General features: G+C 53.8%; 1 protein-coding gene across 2 annotated transcripts in view; it reads right to left on the bottom strand.

The window, feature by feature from the left end:
* The window catches only part of ZFHX3 (zinc finger homeobox 3), a 182,839-nt gene that overhangs the window by 89,409 nt on the left and 66,477 nt on the right, over nucleotides 1–26,953 (bottom strand). For both annotated transcript variants that reach the window (XM_074913751.1, XM_074913753.1), the window contains 2 exons: nucleotides 18,578–21,324; nucleotides 14,590–15,086 (listed from right to left, as the gene is read on the bottom strand). In XM_074913751.1, the coding sequence (XP_074769852.1) occupies nucleotides 14,590–15,086; nucleotides 18,578–21,278 (3,198 nt within the window). In that variant the 5' untranslated portion in view covers nucleotides 21,279–21,324. The remainder of the gene's footprint in view (nucleotides 1–14,589; nucleotides 15,087–18,577; nucleotides 21,325–26,953) is intronic.

Raw genomic sequence — 26,953 nt, 5'->3', positions numbered from 1 at the left:
TGTTTAAGAACCAGCTCCGGGACAGCTCGTCTTCTCCCAGGGCCTTCCAGCAGGGCGCACGCACCAGCACCAGCTCCGTTTCTGGCCACGCAGCTGGCGGTCAGGAGCCAGAACCGTCCTTCAGGCCTCCTCCCCCGGCACCACTGCCGGGTCCATCAGCAGGTGCCGCCGGCGCGGGCACTCTGCAGCCGCCCGGGGAAGCGCAAACACGGCCCCAGGACGACACACCCGAGCGCAGCGCCCACACTCACGGGACAGTCCCAGCAGCGCTGCGGGCGTCACACCTTCCACCAAACCGGGACACCCCCAGGCCTCCTGCCGGAGAGAAGGCGAGTCACACCCGAAGGGAGGGAGGCATCAGTCACCCCAGGATTGCTCCCAGCCGCTCCTCCCTCTTCTGCCTACCCTGCCTAAGGATCCTCCGTTCCCTGGCACACACGGGAAGAGCCCAACAACTCTGAGCCAGTTTCAAAAACGAAAGGGTGGCTGATCCAGAAAGCCGGAACCTGCTGACCAGGGTGTTTCTGTGCAGCGCAGGCTGAGGGACAGGAGGACAGCCAGGCGGGGACAAGGGCTGCCAGGACACCCAGAGGACCCCGGGCAGGGGGACAGGCCCTGCCTGCCTGGAGCGTGACCCAGGCGGCACCCACGGGCTTTGCCACAGCACGAGCCATCGGCCACAGCCCCGTGCCATGCGGGTGTTCGGCATGATCCTGTCTTAGCCCCCTCGCCCACACGAGCCCTTCCTTCCACCCCCTCCACGGTCATGCTCCTTTTCACTAAATCCACCTCCCAAAATGTTTTTGGCTTGACCGTGCAGCTCCTTCCCGACCAGCACCCTCTTCCTCCCCTGACCGAGGAGCCAACCTGCACCCCAGAAGCAACCACCGGCAGGAGCTCCGTCTTCGCACGGCCCCCGCGACGCCCCGTTTCCCACGGCCGGCCTGGACACGCCGACAGCGGGGAGCAGAGCGGCCCCCAGCCCTGGCAGACACGGGGAGCAGCCCTGTGCAGAGGGTCCTGTGCCAAGGGAGGCTGGAGGACGCTGCGGGATCCCCCGCCGGGCTGCCCCCACCCGCAGCACCCGGCAGCCCCCCAGACATGGGGGCTCGCAGGCAGCCGGTGCCGCACGTGCCTCCAGCTCCGGCTGCCGTGCCAGCACGCTCGCTGCCGAGACGAACGAGCGCTGCGCTCCTTCCCCACCAAAAACCCCGAGGCCTCTGCGTGTACGCTAACCACAACCCTTTGAGAGGCTCGTGTATTTACAAACTGAGGCATGTTGAAATCAAAGGGGATACCATATGACATAATTCACATTAAAATGTCAACAGGCTGACAATTTATAGAGTCAATCCACCCAAGGTGGGGAGAACTAAGACGTGGTAATTGTTTAATTCCCGCTTAAACCAACAGCAGCTTTACCTTGCAGCGCGGTACAGCGCGCAGGGCCTTTCGGGGCTGCTCTCAGCCAAGGGATGCCAGCGGCTGGCGAAGGGCCAGGGATTAGATAACCGCCTTAACTATTTATAGGCACTCCTCACAGCAGCCAGCGGGCGCGGGGCTGGGGAAGGCGGGATCTGCTCGGGGGGACGCAGCTCCAGCCCACCCCACAGCAGGTACTTGCCTCAGCAGAAGGACAGCCTGCTTTTGGGGAAGGCAGAGTCCCTGCTCGGGCCCTCAAGGCCCAGCCCCGGGTCCCCTGCCCACACCTGACCAAGGCACGGCACCGGGCTGGGCGCTCCGCGGCCCCGGATAACGAGCCCGCTCACACGACGCCTGGCGCCATCCGCCCTGACCCCGCCGGGACCTGCAAACGCCACGGCAGCGAAATGATGGGTGAACAAAGTCCCCCAGCCACACGTTACTTCAGGGCGCACGTGAACTTTTTACCCCAGGTAGATTGCAGCAGCTTTGCCGATATCAAATATATCGTGTTGTGTTGCGAGATGTGACATCGGCCACCTCAGCTCGCTGACATCCCCTGCCCACAGACAGGCTGCTGGCAACACGTCTTGTAGCATGCAAGGAAGGCACGAGAGAGAAACATGCACCACTGGGAAAAATTTTACCTGGATAAACCACAGTCAATAAATTTTCTATAAATGCCAGCTAATGCTGTCCCTTTGAGAGCAATGGGAAGGGACTGCGTGGACTCCAGAGTCCTCTGCACAGACTTGCTGTCTGTACATAAACAGTAACACCTCATTCTCTCTTCTACCTCATTAACTGAAACGCATTAAAACAAGTGTGCATTGGGAGCAGAAAATGAGACTGTTAAACCAAGCTGATATAATCCTCATCAGCTGTGGGAAATGAGAACACATCCATTACGCTGAATCAAGTGCGCCAGCTGTGATTTACTGATAATGTTAAGACCCCAAGAAAGATGCTCTTCCCCCCGACTGTATCTCTCCTGCTTCTTTCACCCTGGGCAGTTCAATTCCCTGTCTTCAGGGCTGCCCTGTGCGTTACACCCCCAGCCTGGGGGGCCGCGCTCCCCGTTCCAGCAGCCACCTGCAAGCTCAGCGCCGCGGGCCCGGGCTGCAGACAGCGTTGTGCACCTCTCCTGCCCCAGAAGCTATCTGCTCAGTAAGAAGCAGGGAACCCTCTGACTCTTCTAGTGCAGAAGCGGAATAAAAGGCCAGGCCATCAGAGCACACACCCAGAAAATGGGACATTTCAGCATCCCAATGTCAAACCGGGACACTTGGGTGCAGTGTGACATCGGCGGGGTTTACCTCGGGGGATGGACACGCTGCCGAGGCGTTCGCACCTTGCCTTAATGTTACCAGCCTGCCCGACAGCACGAAGGGGAGAAAATACTGCAGCACCTACGTATAAAGCCACCAGAGCTGACACCATCGGACCCCTAATCCCCCTGACCAGCGGCTAAAGGCAGCAGGAGAGCGAAATGGGGGACAGGGGCTGATCTGCCGTGACCACTGACCTTCAGCAGCAAGGGCCCAGCTCCACAGGAAGGTGAGGAGCCGCTCCCTTCTCCTGGGGGCAACCAGAACACATCCCACCCTTATGAGCAAAGACTTGCTCAAGATGTTGGAGAAATGCTCACTTTTTCTTACCCCAGGGAGCCAGAGCAAGGGGACCATCCGGATGGCACAGGAGGTGCTGGCTGCGGGAACTGGGCAGACCACGTTCACCTCGGCAGCGCAGCAGCCGCAGGCCCTCCGCCACCCTGGGTTTGAACTGCTGACCCGAGCGCAGCAGCTCAGGTTTCCAAACTCCCTTTTCCTCGCGCCAAGCGGCACTTCTGGTGTGGCAGGACGGGGTCTCCTCTCCCCGACGCCTCTGCCTCGCCTCCGTACTTAGAGCAAGAATGTAAACAACCACTTCAATGCTCACATCTGCTAGTTTTTAAACCAAACTTAACTGTTAAACAGCATCTCTGTCCGAGGGCGATCTGTCTGGAGACTGGGCTCCTCGATCCCAACCTCGGGGAGCGAACAGGACTCACCAGGGTCTAACCCGGCAGCTTCCAGCAGCCTGCGCAGGCGTTCTGAACGGGGTCTGTGAAGTCTGTTTAACCAGCATGATGTGTGCAACAGAATCACAAAGAAACAGGCATTTAAAGTGACATCTGTTGGATTAATTAGCTGTGTAATTAGCCTCCCCTCTGTGGAGACAGGCTTTGTTACTGCTGCCTGAAACTTCCCCAGGTGATTTTCTTTGTAACCATCGTTCTCCAAGCATGAGAAAGAGGAGTGGGTGGGACAGGACTGTAATGCCTGTTCAGAAAGAGAGGCAAGAATAAAGTCTAGAAGACATTAGGCAGCTGAAGGGAAATAAATGACATCAGGTCAGAGGACCCAAACCGCCACATAAACGTGATGAGACCCGAACAGGTCACGTGCATCAATCCTGGCAAATGCTGTAACCGCGGGCAGGCCTGTGCCAGGCTGAGAGGAAGGGATACAGTTCAGATTTCCACATTCTCCCCAGTTCGATCAGAGCATCCCGGCCTCTGCCTCCTGCACCAGCTCCCCACTCTCCCCACCCCGCGAGCCCCCAGGCTGACCAGGGTGCTTGGAGCTGCCTCAAGCAGCCGTGCGAGCAGGCAGTGACTGCACTGCCACCCAAGCTGCCACAGCCTCTTCTGATGGGCAGAAAAATTCTGAGCTGATGCTTAGGACAAAGAGGAAACCAGGATCCCGGGATTAACTGTACTCCACTGATGGCCAAATGCAGGTACCTCCTTGGAGAACCGCCTCCCTGCTCTAAATGCAGAATGAGAGGGGAGGAAGGAACCAGGTCATTCATTGCTGGTGTCAGGAAAAAAGCTGTGTAACAATGGAGCTGTTCGGCAACCCCAACATAAATCAAACCAGTACCTAAGCAAGTGTTTGTACTGCACGTTGATCCCTGCAGCTTTTCTGTATTGTGCCACAACCTCCAGACTGTTAATTCCTCACAGCTCATGGCAACGGGGAGGGTTCAAAATATGGCAGTGGGAAGGCAGTTTTAGAGAATGATGATCCAGCACAGCGAAAAATCAACTGACTCTGATTCCTGCTTGTACTCTTGACTCTGCATAGACACGCCAAGTCCCTGCCAGAGCCGTGGGAGCGGGAGCCTGCTCCTCCTGCCCCCCCAGCACGCTGCCTTACCCCGTCCTGGCAGCGGCACCTGCAAACTCCTGGAAGGCACTTGGGGCAGACTGGTATCACTAACCTTTTAAATAAATATTCACCTACCAGGTTACGTGCTGTGGCCACCCCCCAGGTGCTGGTGCCCCAGACAGCCCCGAGCCCAGCACAGGCGGCTGCACGGCCCGGCCACAGCACGGGACAGTTCGCTCGTGCACCAGCAGCTCTCTCGCGCCGGCAGCCGTTGCTGCCAGAGAAGCAAAGTAACCTGGAGACAAGTACCTTCAAACAGCTGCAATAAGGTTTACCGGAGCTTGTCCAACTGTACCCAAAGGCACAACTTTCCGAGAACCTGTTGCACAAGTGTAACTTACTGCCTAATTTGACTTGCAGAACTTGACTGCACCCATTACACTGCAAGGCCAGGATTTTTAGGACTGGCAAGTAGGACCAAAAGAACATTAAGGTATTAAGTCATGTATCATGCATACATTATTTATTGTAATTTAATGAGTTTCCTAGGAGATAGCAAACATAGAACCTCCCATGCTGCTTCCACAGTAATTCTGGGGGCTTTAATTGTTTCAAAGTTTTTTTCAGAAATAGCTCAGTTCTCTCAGGAGAGAAGATGACGAAGTCCCTTGTAGCGTGGTTGCACTGGCACAGCCTAACAGAAAATCAGCAGCCCACGCCACGTCGCATGGAACAGGTTGGGGAAAGCACCTTACGGCCTCCTGCCCAGCTTGCAGATCAAGCCGCTGCCAGAGATGGATGTCGGTGAACGGCCATCCATTATTTAATGAGCTCGCCGTCCAGCAGCCTGCAGCTGCGCTGCTCTTACCTGCCCAGGACGGTTACCCACGGTGCCGAAAGCCTGAGCTACCCCAACCAGGAATGGGGATTAAGAGCATTTCCCAGGTCTCAGAGGCACGCTGCCCAAAGAGAAATGCCATGGCCCAGGTGGAGCCCAGGATCATTGCAGGGGGAGAACCGCTCGAGCGCAGGCTGCAGCGGACACCAGCAAGCAGGGGCTGGCGAGCCCCACACTGCAGCTCCGCTCCCCAGCTTCAGCCTCGTACAAAAGTGTCCCCCCACCTCCTCTGCCTGTGCGCTCCAGCACTCTCACACCCAGGCTTGCTCCAGTCCAACCCGCTTGTCTTCAGCTACAGGTGTTGGGTGTCTGCAGGAACACCAGGACAAGACCCCGACAAACAGATAAACCTCCTTTCAGCTCTCCTGACTGGAGCTTCCTGGCGCAGCGTGGAATGTGCAGGCGGGAGAGTAAGTGGACACACACATCTGTGCCAGCCTGTGCTCACAGTGGCTGATCACCTGGAAAAAAAATGCAGGTCTTTCGGATCTAGACCAGCATCTCTGGCACACATTCTCCCTCCCTGCTCTCCTCTGCGGAGCAGCAACCTCCCACATCAGACAGGAGGGACAGCAGGTCCCCAACAACTTACACCACCACAGCAAGGTCTGCTGGAGCTTCTGCCAACATCAGAGCAATGACCACAGCCACCAGCCCTCACCCTCACAAGCATCGTCTGAAACAGGAAAAGCTCCAGCTTTGAAATTTAAATATTCATCCACATGTTCCAAAACTTTTGGGATTAAAAAAATGAACCATAAACAGAGACAAAACTGGCATCATGCACTGGCAAAAGGTCGTGTAAGATTCACAGCGACGCCTCATCGGAACGATGACATCTCATGAGAGAAGAGCCCGGCCCAGGGCAGCTCTGCGAGAGCCTCCTCGCTCCCCTGAGCAGCCTCTCCCCCCCAGCCCACACATCTTGGTGACCCGGAGGGAAACCGAGCCCCAGCAGCCATCTGCAGTTCACAAGTGCCTGCTACAGAAGCTGTGAAAAACTGTCAATTTATGCAGATTAGGATAAAAGCTTGTCAAGGTGTTTGCTCGGTTGTTTGCTTTTTTCCTTGGGCTTTGTTTGTTTGGTTGGTTATTTTAACCCATTCTCACAAATATTTTGAATTCTAAATCCTGTTTGACGGACAGCTTTTAGCTATATGTTTTGGCTAACTCCTAGCTCCTGCTGTGGTGATCACTTGCTCCTGTTCCAGTTCCAGTCTCCCTCATTTGTTATTCAAGTTGCTTTTACAGGGTGGTTTCTTCACTAAGCTGTTGGTTGCACATGGCTCAGTACTTACTGGAAAACTGTTGGAAGAAAAATCTAAGTGACTGAAGTCCATAAATAAAACATACAGCAAGCAGTGCTGTGTATTCTCAACAGTTTCGATTTCAACCCTTTCAAACAGCAGCACAGAGAAAGTGTAAGCTTCGTGATCCTGTAGTAACGTATTTTATTGTTAAATACCTAAAGGAAGGTAAAAACCTACTTTAATGCCGGGATGATGTGATGGAGCAACTTGTCACTCAGAGAAACGTGCAGTCCCAGGAGGGAGGATGCTGAAAGGGTTATACGGATTGTGAGTGTTTTTTGTATTAAAACACTTGGCAATCCCAACAGGACACGAAAGTAGAACCAGATCGTAGGGGTTCGCTCCTCCTGGAGTTGGTTGTACTGTGGAAAACAGCTCTGCAGAGAAGCAAAGTACTGTCTGAACTCCTCCAAGCCCGGAAGAAGGCAGAGAGCTTCCCAGAGGTGCTGCCGGGGCTGGCCCGGCCGGTCCCCCGCCGCCAGGCACAGGGTCCAGCCCGGAGCCCTCCTGCCGCGGAGCCACGGCGCGGGCAGAGCTGGGCGCAGCTCTCAGAGTTCCTCCGGCCGCGGGCTCAGCAAGGCTCAAAGTTCATTCTACCTTTAAGCTTGCTCTAGTCCTCAGAACTGCTTCAAGTTCATATTCATCTTTCATTATGAGTTTATCCAAGACTAGAGGATGGCAGATTTGAATGAAAGGTTTTGGAGACCAGCTTTAGAAACAACTTTGTGGGAAGACTTAAATGGGTATTCATTTGTGAAGCTGCTGTTGGAATCTTAACTTAAGACCTTGTAGGAAATCAGCTAGAAGTCCCTTATATTCTGTAATTTAAACAGGCTTCTGGCACAATTCATGCTACTGATGAGTGTAATTCAGAGCTCTGATGGTGCATCTGTAGTTCAAAAGATAAACTTGCAAAAATAAACCCAAAACACACAGAAGGCACACAGCGAGTAAATCAAAGGTTAATGCAGCTCTAAATCCTCTGTAACAAGCACGACAGCCTCTTTGTGGGCAACTTTACCCTAAGAACCTTAAAAGGCAGAGATGGAAGGAAGTTTTTGATAAAAATCAAAACCCAAACATGTTTCCTCTTGCCTACGCTAAACCATTTGGGTATTTCAAAGCTGAATCACAGCTGCTGCTCGCAGCTGGGGCAGTGCCGAGCCGAGCTCTTGCACCCGCCGGGCCCGAGGCTGGTGCCGGGCCGGCCCCCGGGGCTGCTCCCGAGCCAGCACTCGCCAGCCACGGCCGGGGCAGAACTTTCTGCCGTCCTGGAGCGACAAGGCAGAGTCTACACCAGCAGCTGCCGAAGGATGGACCACGCAGGGAGGCTGCCAAACTCCTGGTACGCTGATAAAAATGCGCTGAGGGGAGAAAAATCAAAAAACTTTCTACTTTTGTCTCCTGTATCTTGGAGCCAAAAGCCAAGAACTTATTTTATTTGCTTCGCACTGATGCCATTAATTTTCTGTTTTTTTTCTTTTTAAAGCTTGAAAACCCAAGATATTTCTTTAAAACTCTTGACCTGACAAAACATCGAGCTTTTATACAGTGGAGTCCTACAGGAAACATCTACTGCCAGCCAAGTGGTGGGATGAGATGACTCTCAGCTCTACCCTACTGCAGAATTATGGCACACTTAACTCACACCAGTCCAAAAAGGAACAGTAGCCAGATTAATAAACGAGCAATTGCAACTAGCAGTGAAATTTGTGAAAGGAACCAGGCCAGATCTAAACCAACCCTCTTCTAGCCCATCATCAGAGCTTCCAGGCACCAGCTGAGAACTCCCTGAGCTGGAGCTCGTGTCTCCGGGACCATCCCGTGAGCACTGGTGTGCCAGCTCCCCACCCATCTGCCCCGCTCCTTCTCCAGTCCACCCGCCTGTCTGCTCTCTGTAACGCTCCATGGCAATGCGATTCACAGACAAATGATACACTGTACGGAAAAGTGTGCTTTTTCCATTTTAAATCTGTTGCTAATTGTACCAGATGCTCCTTATTTTTTGTGCTAGGAGGGAAAGATGAGCAACTGCTGCCTATTCACCTCCTCTGCTCCATTCTGGATTCAAGCTAACTCCAAAGTCTATTTATTGTCTTCACACAAGTCATTCCAGTCAATCACCCCTGACACTTTCACTGGGCTGCTTCTAGTTTTTTTTTAATCCTTTCTAAAATGAGCTAAATTGAACACAATATTCAACGACCAGGCAAATCAAGGATTTACACAGTTCCCATGTTTTACCCTTCCCTTTCTGCATGCCACTGATCCCTGAGTTAATGTTTTCAAAGAGATCAGGAATGATTCCACATCTCGCTTTCAGGAAGAACAATTTTAACACTCTTTTGCCTTTTTTTTTTTTTTTTTTTGCATGACAGGGGGAGCGGGGAGAGAAGCCTACACATCCACATTAGGGCTGTCTGCCCTCCATTCCTCTAACACTCCGTGACACCAGATTTCATCTATCATTTCCTGTGAAAGCACTTAGTGTTGTAAAGTTCTTCTGCAACTGTCATCCAGCTTTACATCTAAGTGGTCTACATATTTTTACCTTAGAGCAGATTTTCAAGCTTGCTTTTTGCTCCATTTTTGGATCACTTAGGAACACAGCAAAAACCACGTATATCTTTCTAATCTTTTTTCTCCATTGTTAAAGTTAGTTTTTATTTTACTTTTTATTTTCATCCTTCACCTTGCTATCAATTCACAGACCTCTTCCCACAGTGACAATAACCACATCTTTGCTTAAGAGCTGCTCACGAAGAATCCTTACAAAGACTCTGGGAAACCCACTGCCTGTATGAACAACCCCTGCCCTGGCTGGAGGCTGGCCAGCTCCTTCAAATAACTGGCAGTGCCAGGAGAACCGTCTTTTCCAAAAGTCTGCTTTTCCCCTTTTCTAATCCATATATCTACTAAGACTCTTCTTATTACACTTTCTATCAATTTGCTGACAATGCTCTGTAGTTCCTGGCACACACCACAGTGCCAGGAGTCTGCCATTTCGTGCGCAGGTTCCTGCAGGACTCTAGTGAAGAGCCCTGGCAACCCCAGCAGCCCTTCCTTCCCTGGTACCTCCGTCTGAGACCACCTCTTGGATTCACCCTACGTAAAGAGGCACCCTTCAATTCTTCTCTGAAACATGAGCGAGAAGAATTCGCTTCTCCTTCCTGTCCCCACACCGCGGCCCTTCTTCTCTCTTCCCTCTTCTACCTCCCCTGGAAATACTTTCCTATTTAATCACGTTGGACTTTCTGTGGGCTTTGGCAGGGTTTCTCCCCCACTCCGTTTTCAGCTTTTTCTCGTGGCAGTGTACATTTAACACAAGCACCTAATGTGGTTTTACGTAAATCCTGTGTGACCTGCACACATCACACCCTTTTAATTTCTCTGACAGTAGCTCACCCATTCTCATGTAGTTTTAACTTCAAAGCTAGATACTATTATGATAAATGCTCTTTTTGTCTGTTTCTATTATGGAAGGATATTGAATTTGAATGCATTATCATTATCATTCAGTAACTACACCTTGTACAATATTCCACGCATCATCTGGGATTAAAACCTTTTTGGGATTTTCCAACAAGTTTCTTCAAGTTGACACTTTGATCATCTAGAAGTTTAGTCACTGCGTCACACGCTGCCGTGATGCTGCATCCATCTGCAGAGTGGTGAAGAACTGTCTCCTACTGCCCCTCCTACACCGCAGGCTGTCAAATTCCCCCCGGCGGGTCGCAGCCACCGTCCTGCTCCAGCAGCAGGTGATACCCTGCACACCCTTCTGAGCTGTGTGATGTCAGTCACTGCTGGGGATTCTACGGCATTTCCCTGGAGTCGAGTTAATGCCCACTGTCACCCCAGCTCCTCTGCCAGCGCTGCAGGTCCTGCACCCTCACGCTGCAGCGTCCCTGGGGCCAGCTTCCTTCCGCCTGCTTCTCAACTCTCTTTGATCAGTAACTTCACTGAAGACCAACGGCCCCACCACAGCTCTGATGAACACACAGAACGCCGGCTTTGGGTTCAGCCTGTTCGGAGTCTTGCACTTGGCTGAACGGTGCAGCGGGGCTCCCGTGCCCCACCGCCCGCCGTGTCACCCGGCGCGGCCCCGAGGCCCCGGCGAGAGGCCCCGCTCCGCCGCGGAGCTGGGAACTCCCACCACCTCCTGCTGGGGCTGCACCTGCACCCCCACTTTTCCTTTTCACAGGTCATGTCTTTCCAGGTCAGCACAGATCCACAGAGTTTCATCACCACTAGTATCCCGAGAACTGATATTAAGGAGCTGTTTTCCTGCACGCTCTGCATCTCCTAGTTAACAAAGAACCTCTATGCAGGGCATCATGTAACCCAAACCCTCTCCTCCAGACTCCCTATTCCCTAAAAAAGTTAACTCAGCACTTGGAAAGCCTGAAAAGGAAGACACTGAATGCACTCATTGAATGCACACATCGCTGGCCAGACTGCCAAATGAGTTTCTTCAGTAGTTCTTTGTTTAAACTTCTTCTGAGTTGCAGGTTTTGAACTGCAGATTTTCAGGAAGTTGTAGGAAACGTCCAAACTTGGCTCTTGCTCGAGCAGATTAATTCCTTCTGGAAATTCCACCTGTGCAATAGATGCCGGGAACTTGTGCCCGACCTCTTCCAGATGTGGGGAACGCTGCTCTGCTTCGAGTCTGGTCTAGTCTCTGCAGTCACGAGGAGACAAGACTTGGCTTCTGTTTGCAGAGCCTCTGCCTCTCCGCTTACCACCACCGGTGTAACCCCCCCCCCGGCCCCTCTATTCATCAGGCTGTCCTAGCCAGGAGATGAAGGGTCTTCACACCCGTCATCTGCCTCAAGCCAGCACACTCACCTCAAAAATTTAAGCACACGCATTTACAGGGGTACGTTTGCTTTCCAGGTAGCTTCTCAGAATATAAACCCCACCAACTGCACCAAGGAGGTAAGGAGTCACAAGTACCGACCGCGCTGCCCCAGCAAGCGCAAGATTAACAGCAAGACTCCAGTTTAGTCAGAGGATTTTAGGGGGACAGGAGGGATTCAGGGAGAAGACAAGAACAAATTAAGATTACCAGACCCTTCCAGTTTGTTGTGGTAAGCAGGGACCCCACTGTGGCATCCCTGCCCCCCCAGCTGGCGGGGGGAGGTCTGATCCCAGCTATTGCAACGTGCAGGACGAAGATGGCAGCAGAAGACCAGACCTTCTCCTCCAGCACTGGAAGCATTGCAGGCGAAGACTAAAAGGTTCACCAGACTACGGGCTGAAAGTGTCTCCTGATCACTTTTTTTGGCAGCAAGTAGCACTAACAGAAGTGGCTCTTGGGCAATGCAAGCAGCCAATAACATCTGATTTAAGAGAAAAATGGCAAAAAAGCAGAATAAGGAGGATTGTGTGTGATAAGCCTAGTATGCGCTCTCACCCAGCAGCATCTGGAGAGGATTTTCTCCAGCAGGCAGGGAAGAACTCGATTACATCCAGTTAACTGTGCTCTAAACTGATTATGCATGTGCCAGGCTAATGGATTACATTAGCAAGAGGAAAAATAACATCCAATCAATCTCAATTTACTGCAGACCACACCAAGGCCTGAGAGAAGAGAAACCATTCTGTGAACTACCCCCACTCCCGCTGCATCTTTTCAGCTATCAAGAGAGACGCGGCATTACAACCGCCCTGCAGACTGGAAGAATTGCACCGCCGCTTGCTCACTCCGTAGACACGTTTTTCCATGAAGCCAAAGATATGCTGGAGCGAGAGGCCGTGAACCCGCTGTGCCCTGCTGCAGACTTCACCCAGGCCCACGCACCACCGAGCTAACGCGGGCCGGGACAGGCTTCGCCGCGCTGGAGCGGGTTATCGCCCGCCCCGTGTTTCACTGCTTTCACACCAAACACGGCGCGGGGCTGTAACAGCTCTGAGAACTGCCCAGGCCTCTTAGGAACCTGAAAACTGACAATTCCTCTTCGCCTGTCTGCGGAAAGCATTTCAGGAATCTTTATTACAAGCATCTACAGCTGCCTCCCAGTCTGACTTTGGTGGGGTTTTTTCTTCCTTCTCCCCCCACCCCCAAGTCACAGAATTCTAGTGCTGTGATTGATTCTTCCCCACTGCAGATGGTCTAGATAAAAAATTTTTAAACTTTTGCCATGTATATGTAAGAGAACAGTATTATGTGTTAAAACTCGTAATAGAGCTTTCAAACTCTTCTGTACCCCAAATTGAATTCCACAGACAGAGGAATTACTCAGCTGTTTTTTTAAAGTCTCACTGGGACTCTCCCACCCCCAGTTTCCAAGCTGATTTTACTCTCTCAGGTCTTCTGCACATCTGAGAGGAGAGGCATATGCATAGACCTGACCGTTTTTAGAGCCAGACTGCCGTGCTGGTTCCCAGCTGATGACGGTACCAGCAATCCTCCCCACAGCAGTCTCAGCCTCAACCGTGAGCTCAACAGAAGCATATTCCCCCTCTGAGCAGCTCCCCACCAACTCCAGGCAGGCCCAACAACCACAGTTCAAGGCAAACCTTCTATGATGGTCCTGTTTGTCTCTTTCCTCTCTGAATTTGCTGGAATTGCTCATTTCTAGGGAAAACCCAAGAGTTTTGAAATCTAGTGTAGCTGCACCATAGCATGGGTGGGCTGCTGTACAGTTCAATGCCAAGTTTTAAATTCCCATTACATAAAGGAAAATATTAAAAGAAATAATTAAGAAGCACAAAATACAGTCTGCATGTATATATACTTATATATAAAAAAATCTCACCACATTTGGGGGAGAGCAGAAAGAAAAGGAAGAGGACAGAAAGAATATAAAAAACCTGAGAGAAATGAGAAGACAATGAGTGGGATAGCACGTGTGAAGGGAAGGTATGCGGCTGCTTAGATTTATGGCAATTCGTACCTGATTGTTCATACTAAAGCCATTATGGGATGATTAGAGAAAAAGGTGAAGCTTTAAGTCCAGTGAAAATCAATAGAAACGTCTGGAGCAATTCTGCTGCACGAGTGAAAGGACTATTTACTGTATCCGGAGCTCCTCTTGGGTTACAGCCCACAGGGTTCAGGCCAGCGAGGGGAGGGGGTTGTGAACGAGAGAAACAAGTCAGGGAAGAGAAGACAGTTATAAAGGAGACACAAAATGGGAAAGAAAATAAAAGTGAAGAAAACAAGGTGGCAGTCATAGGGCAAATACTGCAGTGGAGGAGAACCCGCAGCGCCTCCACACACTGCGCGGGCAGTGCTGCAGGCGGACACGGCTCCTTGCCCTGTCTGCTCCCTCTCCAGCAGCGCTCTGCCCACAGCCCCCCTGCCCACAGCCCCCCCGTCCAGGTGCGCAGAGCAGCCGGGCAGGCCGAGCGCTGCCCTCCTCCTCCACCCCCAGGAGCCTCGACGCCGGGAGGAACAAACACGCTTCTGCCAAGAGCCAAAGCCTGCGGTGCTCAGCCTCGCACGGGTTAACAAAGCACCCGAGAGAAGAGAGCCAACCAGAGCGGGGCACATACCGCCTCACACAACATTCTCAACAGCGACTGCCAGATTTTTGTGCAGAAGTATCATTCCTGTGCAGTGCTGGAAGACCCAGCAGCCCCCGCCGGAGCCCCCTGACACGAGCAGCCAGCGCCCCGCGGCTCGAAGGGCCCCAGCCGCCCCAGGAGGCAGGTCCAAGAGCTGCCCCGCACCAGCGAGGCCGGGTCCCGCTGCAGACACCCGAGCGCTCGTCTCCAAGCCATCACCACCATCCACTGCGGTTCAAAACAGATTTTCCTTTGTTCCAGCACTTGGGCAATGAAGCAAAAAGCCAACCCTTACCTTATAGAGCTTCAGGCTGGCCTCGTGCCTCGAGTTCACTGTGTGAAGACGCAGCTTCTCTAGACTGTTGGTATAGTAGTCGCAAGCGTTGCACTTCAGATGTACCGGATTCCCAATGGCCACGCACTTCAGCCGCCACTCGTTGGCCTTCCCACCCTCCTTGATATGCGCTACCAGCTGGTATTTCTGCACGTGCTTGTCCGTCTTACAGTGGAGTTGGAAGTTTGCCTTGAGCTGCGTGTTGTAGCGGCACAACTTGCACTGGTACGAGTCCCCCATCACCGCCTTCCACTCGTCCTCGGGGAGGCTGCGCTCCACGTTCATGTGGAGGCCCAGCATGTCCAGATTATCTGTAGTGAACTTGTTGCACACAGCGCACTGGAAGAGCTTCAGCGATGGGTCATTTGTCTGCGTGAAACTCTCACCCAAGTTCATTAGCTCCTCAGACACCAGCTGTCCACCGCCTAACCGCATGTCCAGAGGGATCTCTCCACCCACTGCACGAAGGAAAAAGGGGAGAAAGAGGTCAGAAAAGCTGAATTCTTTACTTGCCAGAAGAGAAGCACGGAGCAGAGCACACGCTGCTCTCCGTGCAACTCTTGCACCCACCAAACACACAGCAAAAGCCAAGCACGGCTGCCCCTGCGCTGTTCCTCCGCGCTGCTGGTCAGGACCACGTCTAAAGAAAAAACAGCAAACTGCAGCCAGTGTGTAAGGCTGGGAAAGGCCCGCAGCAGCCCTTGCTACCCGCTGCCGAAGGACAAACACCCAACCCTCTGCCCATGAAAGGCAGCAAGCAAAACTCGACAAGTGTGAGAGGATGGAGAATTCCTTAGTACCGCACTGACAGTCTCCGTGGACGTTTCAAGAACAGCGTAACATTATCCTGGTTTTTCTGGCCTACCTGGAGAAGCAAGTACCCGAGCACTGCCCCTGCCAAATTAAAAAGAAGTCGACAGCCACAAGACTAAGTGATGGAAGTATCGCAGTTGGTCACTGCACTGCCGTCAGAAGTGGGCAACTGCGGAGTGTGGCAAGTACAAAAAAATGATCTAAAAAATGCCACTCCTGCACTATGAGATCTCATCTCTTGTCCGAGAGTTCACCACGGCAGACAGTCTGCTAAAACCAGTGTTGACACTTTGTATGCCCAAGGAAAAAACAACCACTATGAATAATGAGAGTGCAAGAACACCAAGGAAAGCCAGCAGGACACTTACTGTCTTTAAGTGTCAGATCTACTCCTCCAACCAAGAGCTGAACTCTACTCACCTGCAGTAAATGAATGCACCAAGCTCTTATTTACACCAGAACACTCTGAAGATGCGGACAGAGACACTTTCCTTTTCTAACATTAAGTTTTTATGTGAAAGCACAGAGACCAACCAACCTCTTCCAAGGACCTTTGCTCCACCTCGCTCTCCTTTTCCATTTTTAAGACATTTAAGCTCCTCCTGCAGCTTTTTTGTATTTTACCTTGATCTTACGTCAGAACGCAGCTTAACAATCTTATTAAAGGAACTCTCATGTCAACAGCTACTGAGTCAATCAAAAAGAAAGACTTTATTTCCTTAACTTCCAGTTTCTTACGTTTCAATCCATTTGCTGAGCAGCAGCCAACACTGGGAGGACACTCAAAGTTCAGGCAGAGCCGTACTGACCTTTGTGAAAGCACATAACCACTGTTAGTGCAGACCTCAGCTCTGGGCAGCGTACGTGCCACTGTCTTCCCTGCAGAAATGCAATACCACGATGGTCACTGCAGTCCTGAGCAGGATGAACTACAGCCTACGAGACAACCCGAATGCTGAGTTTGTTAGAGGAACAGCACCTCATTTTCAGCAAGGAGACCTCATGCTTCCACAAAGAACTGGTTGGAGGGGCCAAGTCCCACCTGCATGCACTGCCAGGAACCTGTCTCCCCATCAAAGCAGTTGATCTTTTTTCTTGATCCACTCCCTCCGGGACTGCCACGGCAGAGTGACCCCCTCCGTACAGCTACTCCTGCTCACCTGCTCCCTAAAGAGGTGCCGAGCAGGGAGCCCATCACTTGCCTTCGGTGGTCCGTATCTCCCTATCGTGGTGATTATTCTAAGCACCCTTCTTCGGATATATGCTTAAATCCTCTCCTTAAACCAGTCTCTGCTGAACACAGCATGCAGTAAAAACCAAAAAGCAAACTCTTCTGAATTAGTAATATTCTACTCAAATCCAGTTTTGGACTGAAGTATAAAAATGGGAAAAATCTGCTTCACTTCCAGCAAAGTTCACAGTGTGTGTACATGAGTCTAACGAGCTGAGCTCGTGTCAAGTGCTTATTGACATGGGAAGGGCCTCCCTCCGTAATCCTCAGCTTGAGATTTGCAACCATCAAGTGCACAATTCACAAATCACTCTCCAGGCAAGCTCACACACATTCAGGGCCTTGTCACACACTTTAGGAGGCTTCAGTTAAAATACTCCCAACTTCTCACTGCAGCTGCCCTGCGCTCCAGCAAGGAGGGGCACGAGCTGCAAAAGGGCACGCGCCGACCGAGACACTCACCACAGACACACCAGCTCCACGCACTACAAGCTGTACCACAGACAACTGTCTTACGTCTGTCAGCAACCTTGAGCTATTGAAAATACACTAGAAAAGTTGTGACCTTGACCTCCCAAAGATGCAAGCTGGGAGACCGGGGGAGGGGGGGAAGATAATTAATTTATAGACACTTGAGTTCCTCCATTTTCTTTTTCATTTTTTTAGCATCTTGTGGTGTTGTTCTCTCATATGACTTTCATGTCCTTCTGGACTAATAATAAACTGCACTATGAATAGCTGAAGGAAAGGAGAACATGCATGAGAGCAACGAACCAGGAACGGAGTGCATCAGCAGTAACAGCATCGATGGATGGACAAGGTGAGGGAGGGCAGAGTGCAGCACTGAGAAATTAGTTCTGAGGAAAGCAGGTGGCAGATTTCTTTTCACACACTTTCTCAAGGTACTGTGAAAAATGCTCAGCAGCAGCAAACCAACGTGGAGCACAGAGCAATTCCAGCGAGCGCCTGGCCCGCCCGGCACGGGGGGTCCCTTCTGCCCCAGCTCCAACGCGCACGATGCCGGCGGCTGTGCCTGGCCTGGGGCCACGGAAGCACACGGCAGGGAACCTAACAGGACCTGACCCCCACCCCCAAGGTAACTCCAATTCTTGGGCTAAATTGCGTGGGGAGAGGGTGTACACCCCCCCCCCCCCCCCAGTGCCAAGCACAGTTCCAATGTGAATATGACAAATGCTCACTGTCAGGAAAAGTGCATTTGGTAGCTCATTTTTAAGTGTTGTTGTCATCCGGTGAGAGAAATAATCTTCCCTCTCTAGCCATTCCCCTCCAGTTTAATAATTCCTATCTGGTCAAGCCTCAAATCTTGTATCTCAAGCTGGCACCAGAGGAACAGTTTCCTCAGAGGAACACCATCCCCTGCACCAGCTTCATCACGACTCGCAGAACCTGACCTCTGCTCCTCAGGGCAACACAGCGGTAACAAACCCGCCCAACACCTGCCTTGGAGGGCGCCAGCAGCTGACTGGACCCTCTCACAGAGCCCCCCGCCCACCTACTCACTCCTTACCAAACCACGGAAAAAACCTCTGGAAACACCGGAGTATGGGTGATTTCTGCAACGAGGAGGAACATGCAATGCACGCCAGCAATAACCCGTATCTGCTGCTTTATTAGCTCCCCACTAAAACTCTTAGAAGGCGTACCAGAAAAGTAATGTATTTTCCCAGGATGAGAAAAACTGGTCTGGGAGGATGCAGGAGAGGTCAGCACTGCGCAGCCTCCATCCTCCACCACCACACAAAGGGAACTCACCGCAGTGCAGCTGCACAGGCAGAAGGGCGGGATGGGGCACGTGGCGCCCAGCCCGCGCATGAGAGTTCTGTGGCAACGCAAACGCAACCCCTCCCTCGCACGTGGATGCGGTGCAAAGCCCTTCAGCCTCACCTAGAGATGGAGCCATCGTGGCCATGGGGTTGGTGGGATCGAGCTGGAAGCCGCCCATCATGAACTGCGCGTCCGAGGAAGCGCTGTCCATCTTCAGGTTGGGAAGGTTCATGTTCTGCGCCAGGTAGTACTGGTAGAGCTCGGCCTCGGCGGGGGACGGCAGGCTGCCCAGGCCCAGGTGCCGGTTGTGTTGGATTTGGGACATATTCTGCTGAAGCAGCATCATGTTGTGCATGTGCTTCTCACTGGTCATGTGAATCCGAAGGTTCCTAGCCACGTTGGTCTCGTAGTCGCACACCTCGCACCGCCACGTGGGTTTGGTTTTTGGTTTGGTGGGGGAGGGGGCCCCACAGGTGCTACCAATGTTGGCGGCCGCGGCCGCCGCAGCTGCCGCCGCCGCCGCGGCCGCCCCGGCGGTGTGGCTGAAGACTTGCTCTCCCCCTCCGTTCTGCAGGTTTTGCATGTTGTTGAGATGCTTGTCGGACTGCATATGAATACTGAGGTTGCCTTTGGTAGTAGTGGAGTAGTTACAGACCTCGCAGCGGAAGGGCTTGTAACCACAGGTGTAGCTCTCACCCCGTGCCAGCCGCGGGTGTGGCTGTCCACTTTTGCAGTAGACGCAGGAGCCCCCCGGCTCGGGATGTTTCTCCTTCATGTGCGCCTCAAGCGTCTGCTGGTACTTGTAGTGCCAATTGCACTTGGGACACTTGAGTGTCTTACACGAGTTGCGAGAATGCATCATAGTCATGTGGCCACCCAGCGACCGCGAGGAGCCCAGGACCGTGTCGCACTTTGGGCACTCCACGCCGCTCCCCGAGGGGCACTCCCCACCCCCAAGTTCACAGAGGGGGCCAGCATGCTGGTGATGGGAGATGTAGCTCCCGTCCTCGCCCTCCGCGCTCTCATTTGGTTCTGGTGCTGTGGCATTGTCTTTATTGGCACTTTCATCGATAAAGTCCAGCCTCCTGCTGCCCTCTGCCACGCTGGCTCCGCCGCCCTCATTGTTAAAGCTTAAGTGATTCCTCCTGTTTGCACCATCAAAGACAAAGGAAGAAGCAGAATTAGAACTAGTAGAAGCTGTGCCCCGCGACAGGGTCTGGAGCACGTTAGGCATTAAGGGAGAGTTAGAAATGCTTTGGTTTGAGAGAGCAAGGTCCTTTTTGCTGCTGCTGCCGCCGCCTGCCACAGCCCCAGCGTCTTCCTGGGGCCGGTCCTCCAGTTCATCCTCCAATTCACTTGGAAACAGTCCTTTGCAACCCTCATCATCCTCGTCTTCTTCCTCTTCCTCCTCCTCCTCTTCCTCCTCCTCCTCCTCAACGTCCTCCTCCTCCTCCTCCTCCACCTCCTCGACCGGCTCCGCCTTTTCCGAGAGGCTGTCCTGGTCGCCCCCCTCTTGCTTCTCCCCCTCTGCCACCCCAGGGTCCTTCCCCTCCAAGGATTTGGTGGGGCTGGAAGCCAGCGGGCCCAGGGGGACTGAGGTAATGGGAGTCTTCAGAGCCGAGCTGGTCAGCCCGCCCAGGTTGAGGAGCGCGCCAGGGGCCAGGACACTTGCTGGTGGCGGCTCCGCTCCACTGGCCGCCCCGGCCTGGAGGGCCTGCTCGCCTTCCATGCAAATGCCACTGAATTTACCATAAAAACTGTGTCCAGGGCCTATGAGGTTAGCTGTGGAAACGAGAGGGTGCTGAAAGGTTTTGTTTTTTGGTTCCAGAAAGCTGACAAGGGGTTCCTTGTCTTTGCCTATCCCTTGGATGATAGCGGAGATGTTCTTATTGCTAAGAATTTTCCGCTCCTCCTCACTCAGAGTCATTCGGTGGTCGTGCACCGCGTGGGTCACGAACGAGCGGACATACCCAAAGGAGAGCTTGCACAAGAAACACATCAGGATGGGCTTCCTCTTCCCGTAGAGCACAAAGCCATCGAATTTGGACAGGTCCACATTGTTGGGAACATCTTTGGATACGCAGGAGCTTTTGGCAGAACCGTCGCTGTTCAGGTAATCCTTGTTGCTTTTGTGTCGCACATCGAAGACGCGGAAGCTGTGCAGGACGGGGCTGATGCCCGCCAGGGCTGAGGTATTCGGGAAGGCCTGGTCTGAGCCCTCAAACCACTTCCCGAAGGATGAGGCTATGTGGAAGGTGTTGATGATCTGTGGGTAGACGGGAGCGGTGGCGGAGGGCTCTCCCTGCTTGGGCAGAGAGTTCGGGAGCAGCGAGGGGAGAGCCCCGCTGCCGCAGGCGCCCCCGCTCTGCACCAGCTGGCTGAGGCTCTCCACGATGTAGGCTGAGCCGTCCGGCTGGTAGACGATCTCGCCGGCCAGGTTCTCCACGTCGCTCTCCTCCTCCCCGTCCTCGCTGCTCTCGCTCCCGCTCTCCCCCCGCAGTGGCGGGGGCGGGCGGGCGCCGGCGCAGCGATGCTCCATGTAGCTCTGCAGGCCGGCGAAGGAGGCGGCGCACTGGCCGCAGCTCACCTCCTTGCCGGCGGGCTCGGCGCCGGGGCCGGCCGCGGCGCTGCTCTCGGGGACGCGCTCGGGGAAAGGGACCCTCAGGCTGTCCAGGGGGCCGCGGCTCTCGGCCGCGGGCTGCTCCATGCTGCCGGCCGTGTCGGGGAGGTGGGCGCTGTTGAGATCAGTCCATTGCTGGTGCTGAGGGATGCCGCACCCATTGTCCTTCCCGGGGATGACGGGTGAGTCACAGCCTTCCATGGCAGGGCCGGCACGGAGCGCTCATTGCACCCGGTACGGCTCGGACCTGCAGGCGGAGAGAAGGAGAAAGGCCAGTGAGTCAGGGCGGAGAGACGGTTCCCGTAAAGACCCACCACCACCGAGACCCCCCAACCCCACTCGCTGGGACCAAACCGGAGGCTGCAAGAGCCAGTGCCCCGAGACGGGCTCCAGGAGCGGGCGGCCTGGCCTCGGGAAATGCACCACTGGAAACCAGCAACAGGAAGGCGATGGCAGCAGGAACCCAGGAGGCAAACCGAAGGGACCTGGAAGGTGGTAAAAACCTCCCCCAACACCTTCTCTGAAGTGGGGCAGGAAGATTGTAAGACCTCCACTGCCGCCCTCAAAGCCTTAGGATTTTCAGAAAATAAACAAAAATGTAACAGAAAAGCTTTTGACAGAAACAGAGCTAAGACACTACGATGAAACACTGCTGGAGCTCTAAAACTTCATAAAAACTGTACTCTGCAGCTCCCTAAGCCAGATGCTGGTATTCTCGGGCGATTCCCTTCTGTCAGCGGTTTGGGGAGCGCAGGACCGGAGCTGCCACACGTGCACCTCCGTGGCAGAGCACGCGACCCAGAACAACCGACAGAGCCTTCGGAGTAACAGCGCTCGGTATGCACAGGAGATTTAATTGCTGTGTTCTGGACAGAGTTTAAAGGGAGAGACGTCAGGAGAGAAACCAAACAGGAAATTCCAGATCTGACAAGGGTCCATCCTGGGGATCGGGAAGTGGTCAGCCCACCACGCTCCAGGAAGCTCCCAGAGACCCTGCAGGACGGAGCCTCCGCGCACAGACAGCTTCCTCCCGCCCCAGAGGGACTGGCCGGCGCAGGTCCTGCAGGAGGAGGAGGAGGGACACCCTTCCCGCTATTTCTATTCCACCAAACATGACGAGACCCGGAGAGCTCCCACTGAGCACGGGCTGCTGAGCGCAGCCGACAGCGCGGGCCCCGGCCACCTCCGCTCCGTCTGCTGCATCCTGCCGAGACGCCTCGTGCGCCGCGGCCCCAGCAGAGCCCCTTTGGCAGGACGCGCCCTTCCAGACCTACGAGATCAGGTGGTGCTGCCGTTGGGAGCTGGAGCACGGTAATGCAGCCCCGAGAGCGGCAGGAGATTGCCAGTTCAGCTGCAACCCTACCAAGAATCCTGTCTGCAAAGAAGCATGTCTATAGTCTGCTTCCTATAGAGAGCTCCTGCGCAAGCCGCATGGGAGGAAACACCAGCAGAAATTAAAGCGCTATTACCTCATCTGTAAAAGGGATTTTTAACTTGTGGGCCACACATTTGCTCGGGTATACAGATACAAAGCATCTGTAGAAAACAAATGAGGAAAAACTGCACAAGCAGAGGCCACCTTCACCACATTCCTACAAGCTGTGAAGCAAGAGACAACAAAAGACTCCTGCTCTAGATCCATCGTCATCGATGGCACACAGGAATTTTTCCACAGTATTTCATCTTCTACCAACTAAGCATAAGTGCCACTTTGCTCATCAGACTATTCCAAAACTGAATACACACCCGGGGAGAGTTTTTGCTGATACTCAGTATAAGGGTTTGGGGGGCAGGGGAGGGTTTGATTTAACAATATGCTGTTATTCTTAAACCGACTCCGTGGGCTTTACTCTAAATAATACATTTAAAGTTATACAAATTCTTTTAAGCCTTTCTTTAAATCTCTCTCATTTACTACAGCCTCCCCAAAGCTGCCCTTACCTGAGCACCCTCCGGGCAGTTGCTGCTTCAGCACGCGGGACGCTGTGGCTGGAGCGGGCGGCGCCCCAGGACCCTGCAGCCCCGTCCCTCAGACCCGGGCACCCACCAGCCGACACCGCGCGGGTCTAAGGACTCTCCCTGCGAAGCCTCCAGTCCCATCGGCAGCCTGCTGCCGCCCTTGGTCTCCTCCAGCAGATACTATTAGAGTTTTGGCAACCTATGCCGCTATCTAAACGCTAAATATTAAAATCATGGTTTGAAAGCGTTTCCAGCCTGGCTCGGCCCGAGGCCGCGGCACGCGCAGACCCCTGTGGTGCCGGTTAGAGCCAAGAGCCCTCTCCCCCACACATCCCCCCCGTGCCACGCCTGGGCACTCGCTGCTGCAGACACACAATGGGCAAAGACAAGAAAAGGGCCCAAGAGAACGGAAAATCTTCCAGGGAAGATCCGATCAGCTGCAAAGCAGGTGACGTGCCACAGCAGCACCGAAGGAATTAGCGGAATTGGTTCAAGCGCAAGAAAACGGAGCAACATTCAACTTTTTTTTTTCCCCCGGCTTCATTACCTACCAGTTTATTCTCCTTTACTAGATGAAGCCATCCGTACATTTTCTGATTTGCCTTCACATGTTCCCGTTTCCCCTTTATACCGTCTCCTACGTAACTATGTGTATGAAGGCACTCACATGCACGTCAGACGCGCGTACATTTATACGCCTTCACGTTTTCCGAGCCCCTCTTCACCCACAACAATGGAAATTTATCATTTCTGTGATATTATAGATTAACATTAATAATAGGGTGTTATAATAGATGTGATCCCCCCAGAGGAGAAGAGGATTTATCTCCCCTGTTCTCCAAATACTGCCGCTCTTTTTGGGGGTCAGTCCTGCACTCTCTTTGCAAATACAACCCCTAAATGCTTTTGCCTCATAGTTATTTTCACAGCTTCTGATGCCCTCTCCCTTGCGAAGGAAAGCAGCAGCTCCCCCCACAAGCACCGGGACGCACTCCAGCAGCCCCAGGGAGCAGGGGCACGTGCCTCTGCCTGTCCTTGCCCCTGCGCCAGCAGCTCCCCTGCACACAGACGCTCCGGGGCCGCGGGAAGCAGAAGTGGAACAGGACGACCACAAGCCAAAGCTCTCACCCTGACCACCAGGCTGGGGTCCTGGGCATGCCTGCCTGAGGGCATCTGGGCAGGGGTTTACCCTATTTTACTCCCAGCTGTGGAGGGAGAAAGTAACATGTCCCAGGGCAGGTATGGCGAAGCTGCCTGCGGAGGGACGCAGAGGCAGAGCGGTGCGATGACCCGGAGCATTCACACACAGCGTCACCCCACAGCATCTCCAGCCCCCTCCTCCCCTGGATTCTGTGCCGTACACAGCTGTCTTTGTGGTTGCACTGGGAATGAATAGCGATTTGATCTGCAATAAAAATAACCTGGTGCACTGAGTGGAATAAGAAAGGAGAGTACCATAATTCTGTTGCCAAAAGGCTCAGTTTTAATCAGCCGGGTTTGCTTACCTTAGCTAAAACGACACTTCAGCACTGCAGTGTAGCAGCTCTTACGTGCACCAGCTCTCTCCCACTGAACATTTGTCCTTAGCTACATGTTTTCTTTAAACTGGTCCCAGATCCTTCTGTGTTTAGGCTCCATATTCACCTTCCCACAACATGACATACTCTCTCCCTCTCACTGCTACCTTTTGCACTGACAACTGCAATCCAAATTAAACCAGAACAAATTCGTGTCGGGTGAAAAAAATGAGTAAAATAAAAAACTCCGTAAGCCTCATACTTCTGCCAAGAAAAGTTTTGGGAATATCTATGCAGACTCCAGAATCCAATGTGGAACAACCGCACCCCACAAACGCTCCGAGACAAAAAGCCTCCAGCTGGCCAGCACAGCTCTCCAGGAAACACGCCTAGAGTAGATTCAACACGGATCCCAGCACCTTCGTTACCAGGAACTCTTGACTGGCAGGACGATGCCTGACTGACAGTTGGGCCAAAAGGGTTAGCAGGGCTGATGGGGCGGGAGGGTTAACAGCCTGATTGTAAAATCAATGTAATAAATGCTTGGTAAGTTACAGGAACATGCGGGAAGAGGAGGCCGCGATTGATAAAGGACTGCGGCTTTGATGCTGCACTGGGGACTTGTTTATTGACAAGAAAGCCAATCTCTTCCCCCGACCGGGCCAGGCCAAGGCAAACCTGCAAGCGCTTACCAATTAATTGGTGGGCTTTTCTGCCTTGGGTGGCTTTAACAGCCTTCCCCCCGCTCACTCCAAGTTAACCAGCTCAGGAGGTGCTGCTCCAAAGGAATCTTCTCTCCTCTCCCTTTCCTTGACATGGGGAAGCCCTTCTAGGGCAGGTGGAGAGACCCACAGCCAAAACATGGCCAGCCAGAGCCCCTGGGCACAGGCCGAGCCCCTACGCAAGCACAAGCTTCTCTTGCCCATGTGGTTCATCACCAGAGCTATTCCCGAAGAGCGATGCTGAGGGAGGAAGGGGCACAAAAGTATCGCTTCTATTCACCCGGGAACAGCAGATATCATCCCTTTAAACTGAAAAGAGCAACTTCCTCGTTAAAGCAAACCAGGCTCTAAGCAGGAGCACAATGTAGTTACTAGCCCGCTCTTGCGGGCCCTGCCTCTTCTTCCTCCATCCCCTGAGTGACCTGCGTGGGATGTGGAGAGCTTGCGAGGACAGGCCGACCCCCACGCGCTCCACACCTCCCGTGCTCTCCTGCCCCCCGCCCTCTCCGCTCTGTTTATCAGCCAGTCAATAAGAAAAGGTAGTTCTTACTTAAGGAGGCAGAAGTCAACTCGTCAGGTCGATCAGCACTCTGTCTGTAAACATGGTTTCCCGTAAAATCAATGAACTCCAGTTACAGAGAGAACAGCCTGAGCGCCGGAGACTCCCTGCGCTCCCACCGCCCCGAGCCTCGGGGAAGGGCTCTCCCCGGTCCCTTCCCGGGCCTCGCGTCCCACCCCTGCGTGTCCCCGCGGCTCCCACCGCCCTGTCCGGGCCCCCGCGCCTTCCCCGCGGCACCTCGCAGCCCCTCCTAGCAGATTCGGGACCTGGCTGGAGGAACACGGACCCCGCGGGGCAGGGACCCCCCCGCCGGGGCAGGAGGGGCAGACACGGCGGGCCAGGGCTGAGCTGCGCCTGGACGGCGCGGCGCGTGCCCCTCGCTCCCATCGACGGCTTCACTAACCAGGGCTGGCGCGCCGCGGCCACGCTCTGTCCAGAGCGCGGTGGAGTCCATCCCCGCGCCTCCCCCCGTCACCCTCCAGGCCCCATCCTCACAGGGACAGACGTGCCATCCTACAGCGACGCTTCTGCTGCCGAGGAGCGGCTGGTGCTAAAGCAACACCCTCCGCTCCCCGGGCAAGCTGGGGGCTCCGGGGCGGCCCCCGGCCCCAGGCTGCTTCCTCCCCCCGGGGACGTGCGGCAGCAGCAGGGACGGCAGTGGCAGGGAGGAGGGGGTTCCTGCTGTTGCCCAGGCTTCCCGAGAATTAAATATGAACAGCCGTGCTGTGTAATTTTAAATTGTTAATTAGCACAGGGTTAATTAGGCGGCCCTTTCACAAGAGGCTGTTTGGCAGTAAACCAAGACTGGAAGCAATGAGGAAGGAGGAAAACAAAAGGAGAAAGAGACAGTGAGAAACTGTTCCCTCAGCTAATGACCCACATGGCACCATGAAAAAAAGGGCGCTGAGGACGGGGAAAAGATACAAGCAGATGCATTCCATCCACGGCCATTACCCTGGAAGATACCCAGCGAGGCTCCCCCCGTCTGCTCCCAGCGGGGCAGCGCTCAGCCCCGAGAGGAGCAGGGTCTGACCCCCAAGCACCCCGGCACGCGGCGCAGGCTCCCGCGCCAGCCGCCCCTTTGGCTTTTGCCGTGGCTCCGCACAGGACGCGGCTCCC

This window comes from Athene noctua, chromosome 9 (assembly GCF_965140245.1).
Source record: "Athene noctua chromosome 9, bAthNoc1.hap1.1, whole genome shotgun sequence".
In the NCBI taxonomy this organism is placed as follows: domain Eukaryota; kingdom Metazoa; phylum Chordata; class Aves; order Strigiformes; family Strigidae; genus Athene; species Athene noctua.
This window is presented reverse-complemented; position numbering and strand designations above follow the sequence as displayed.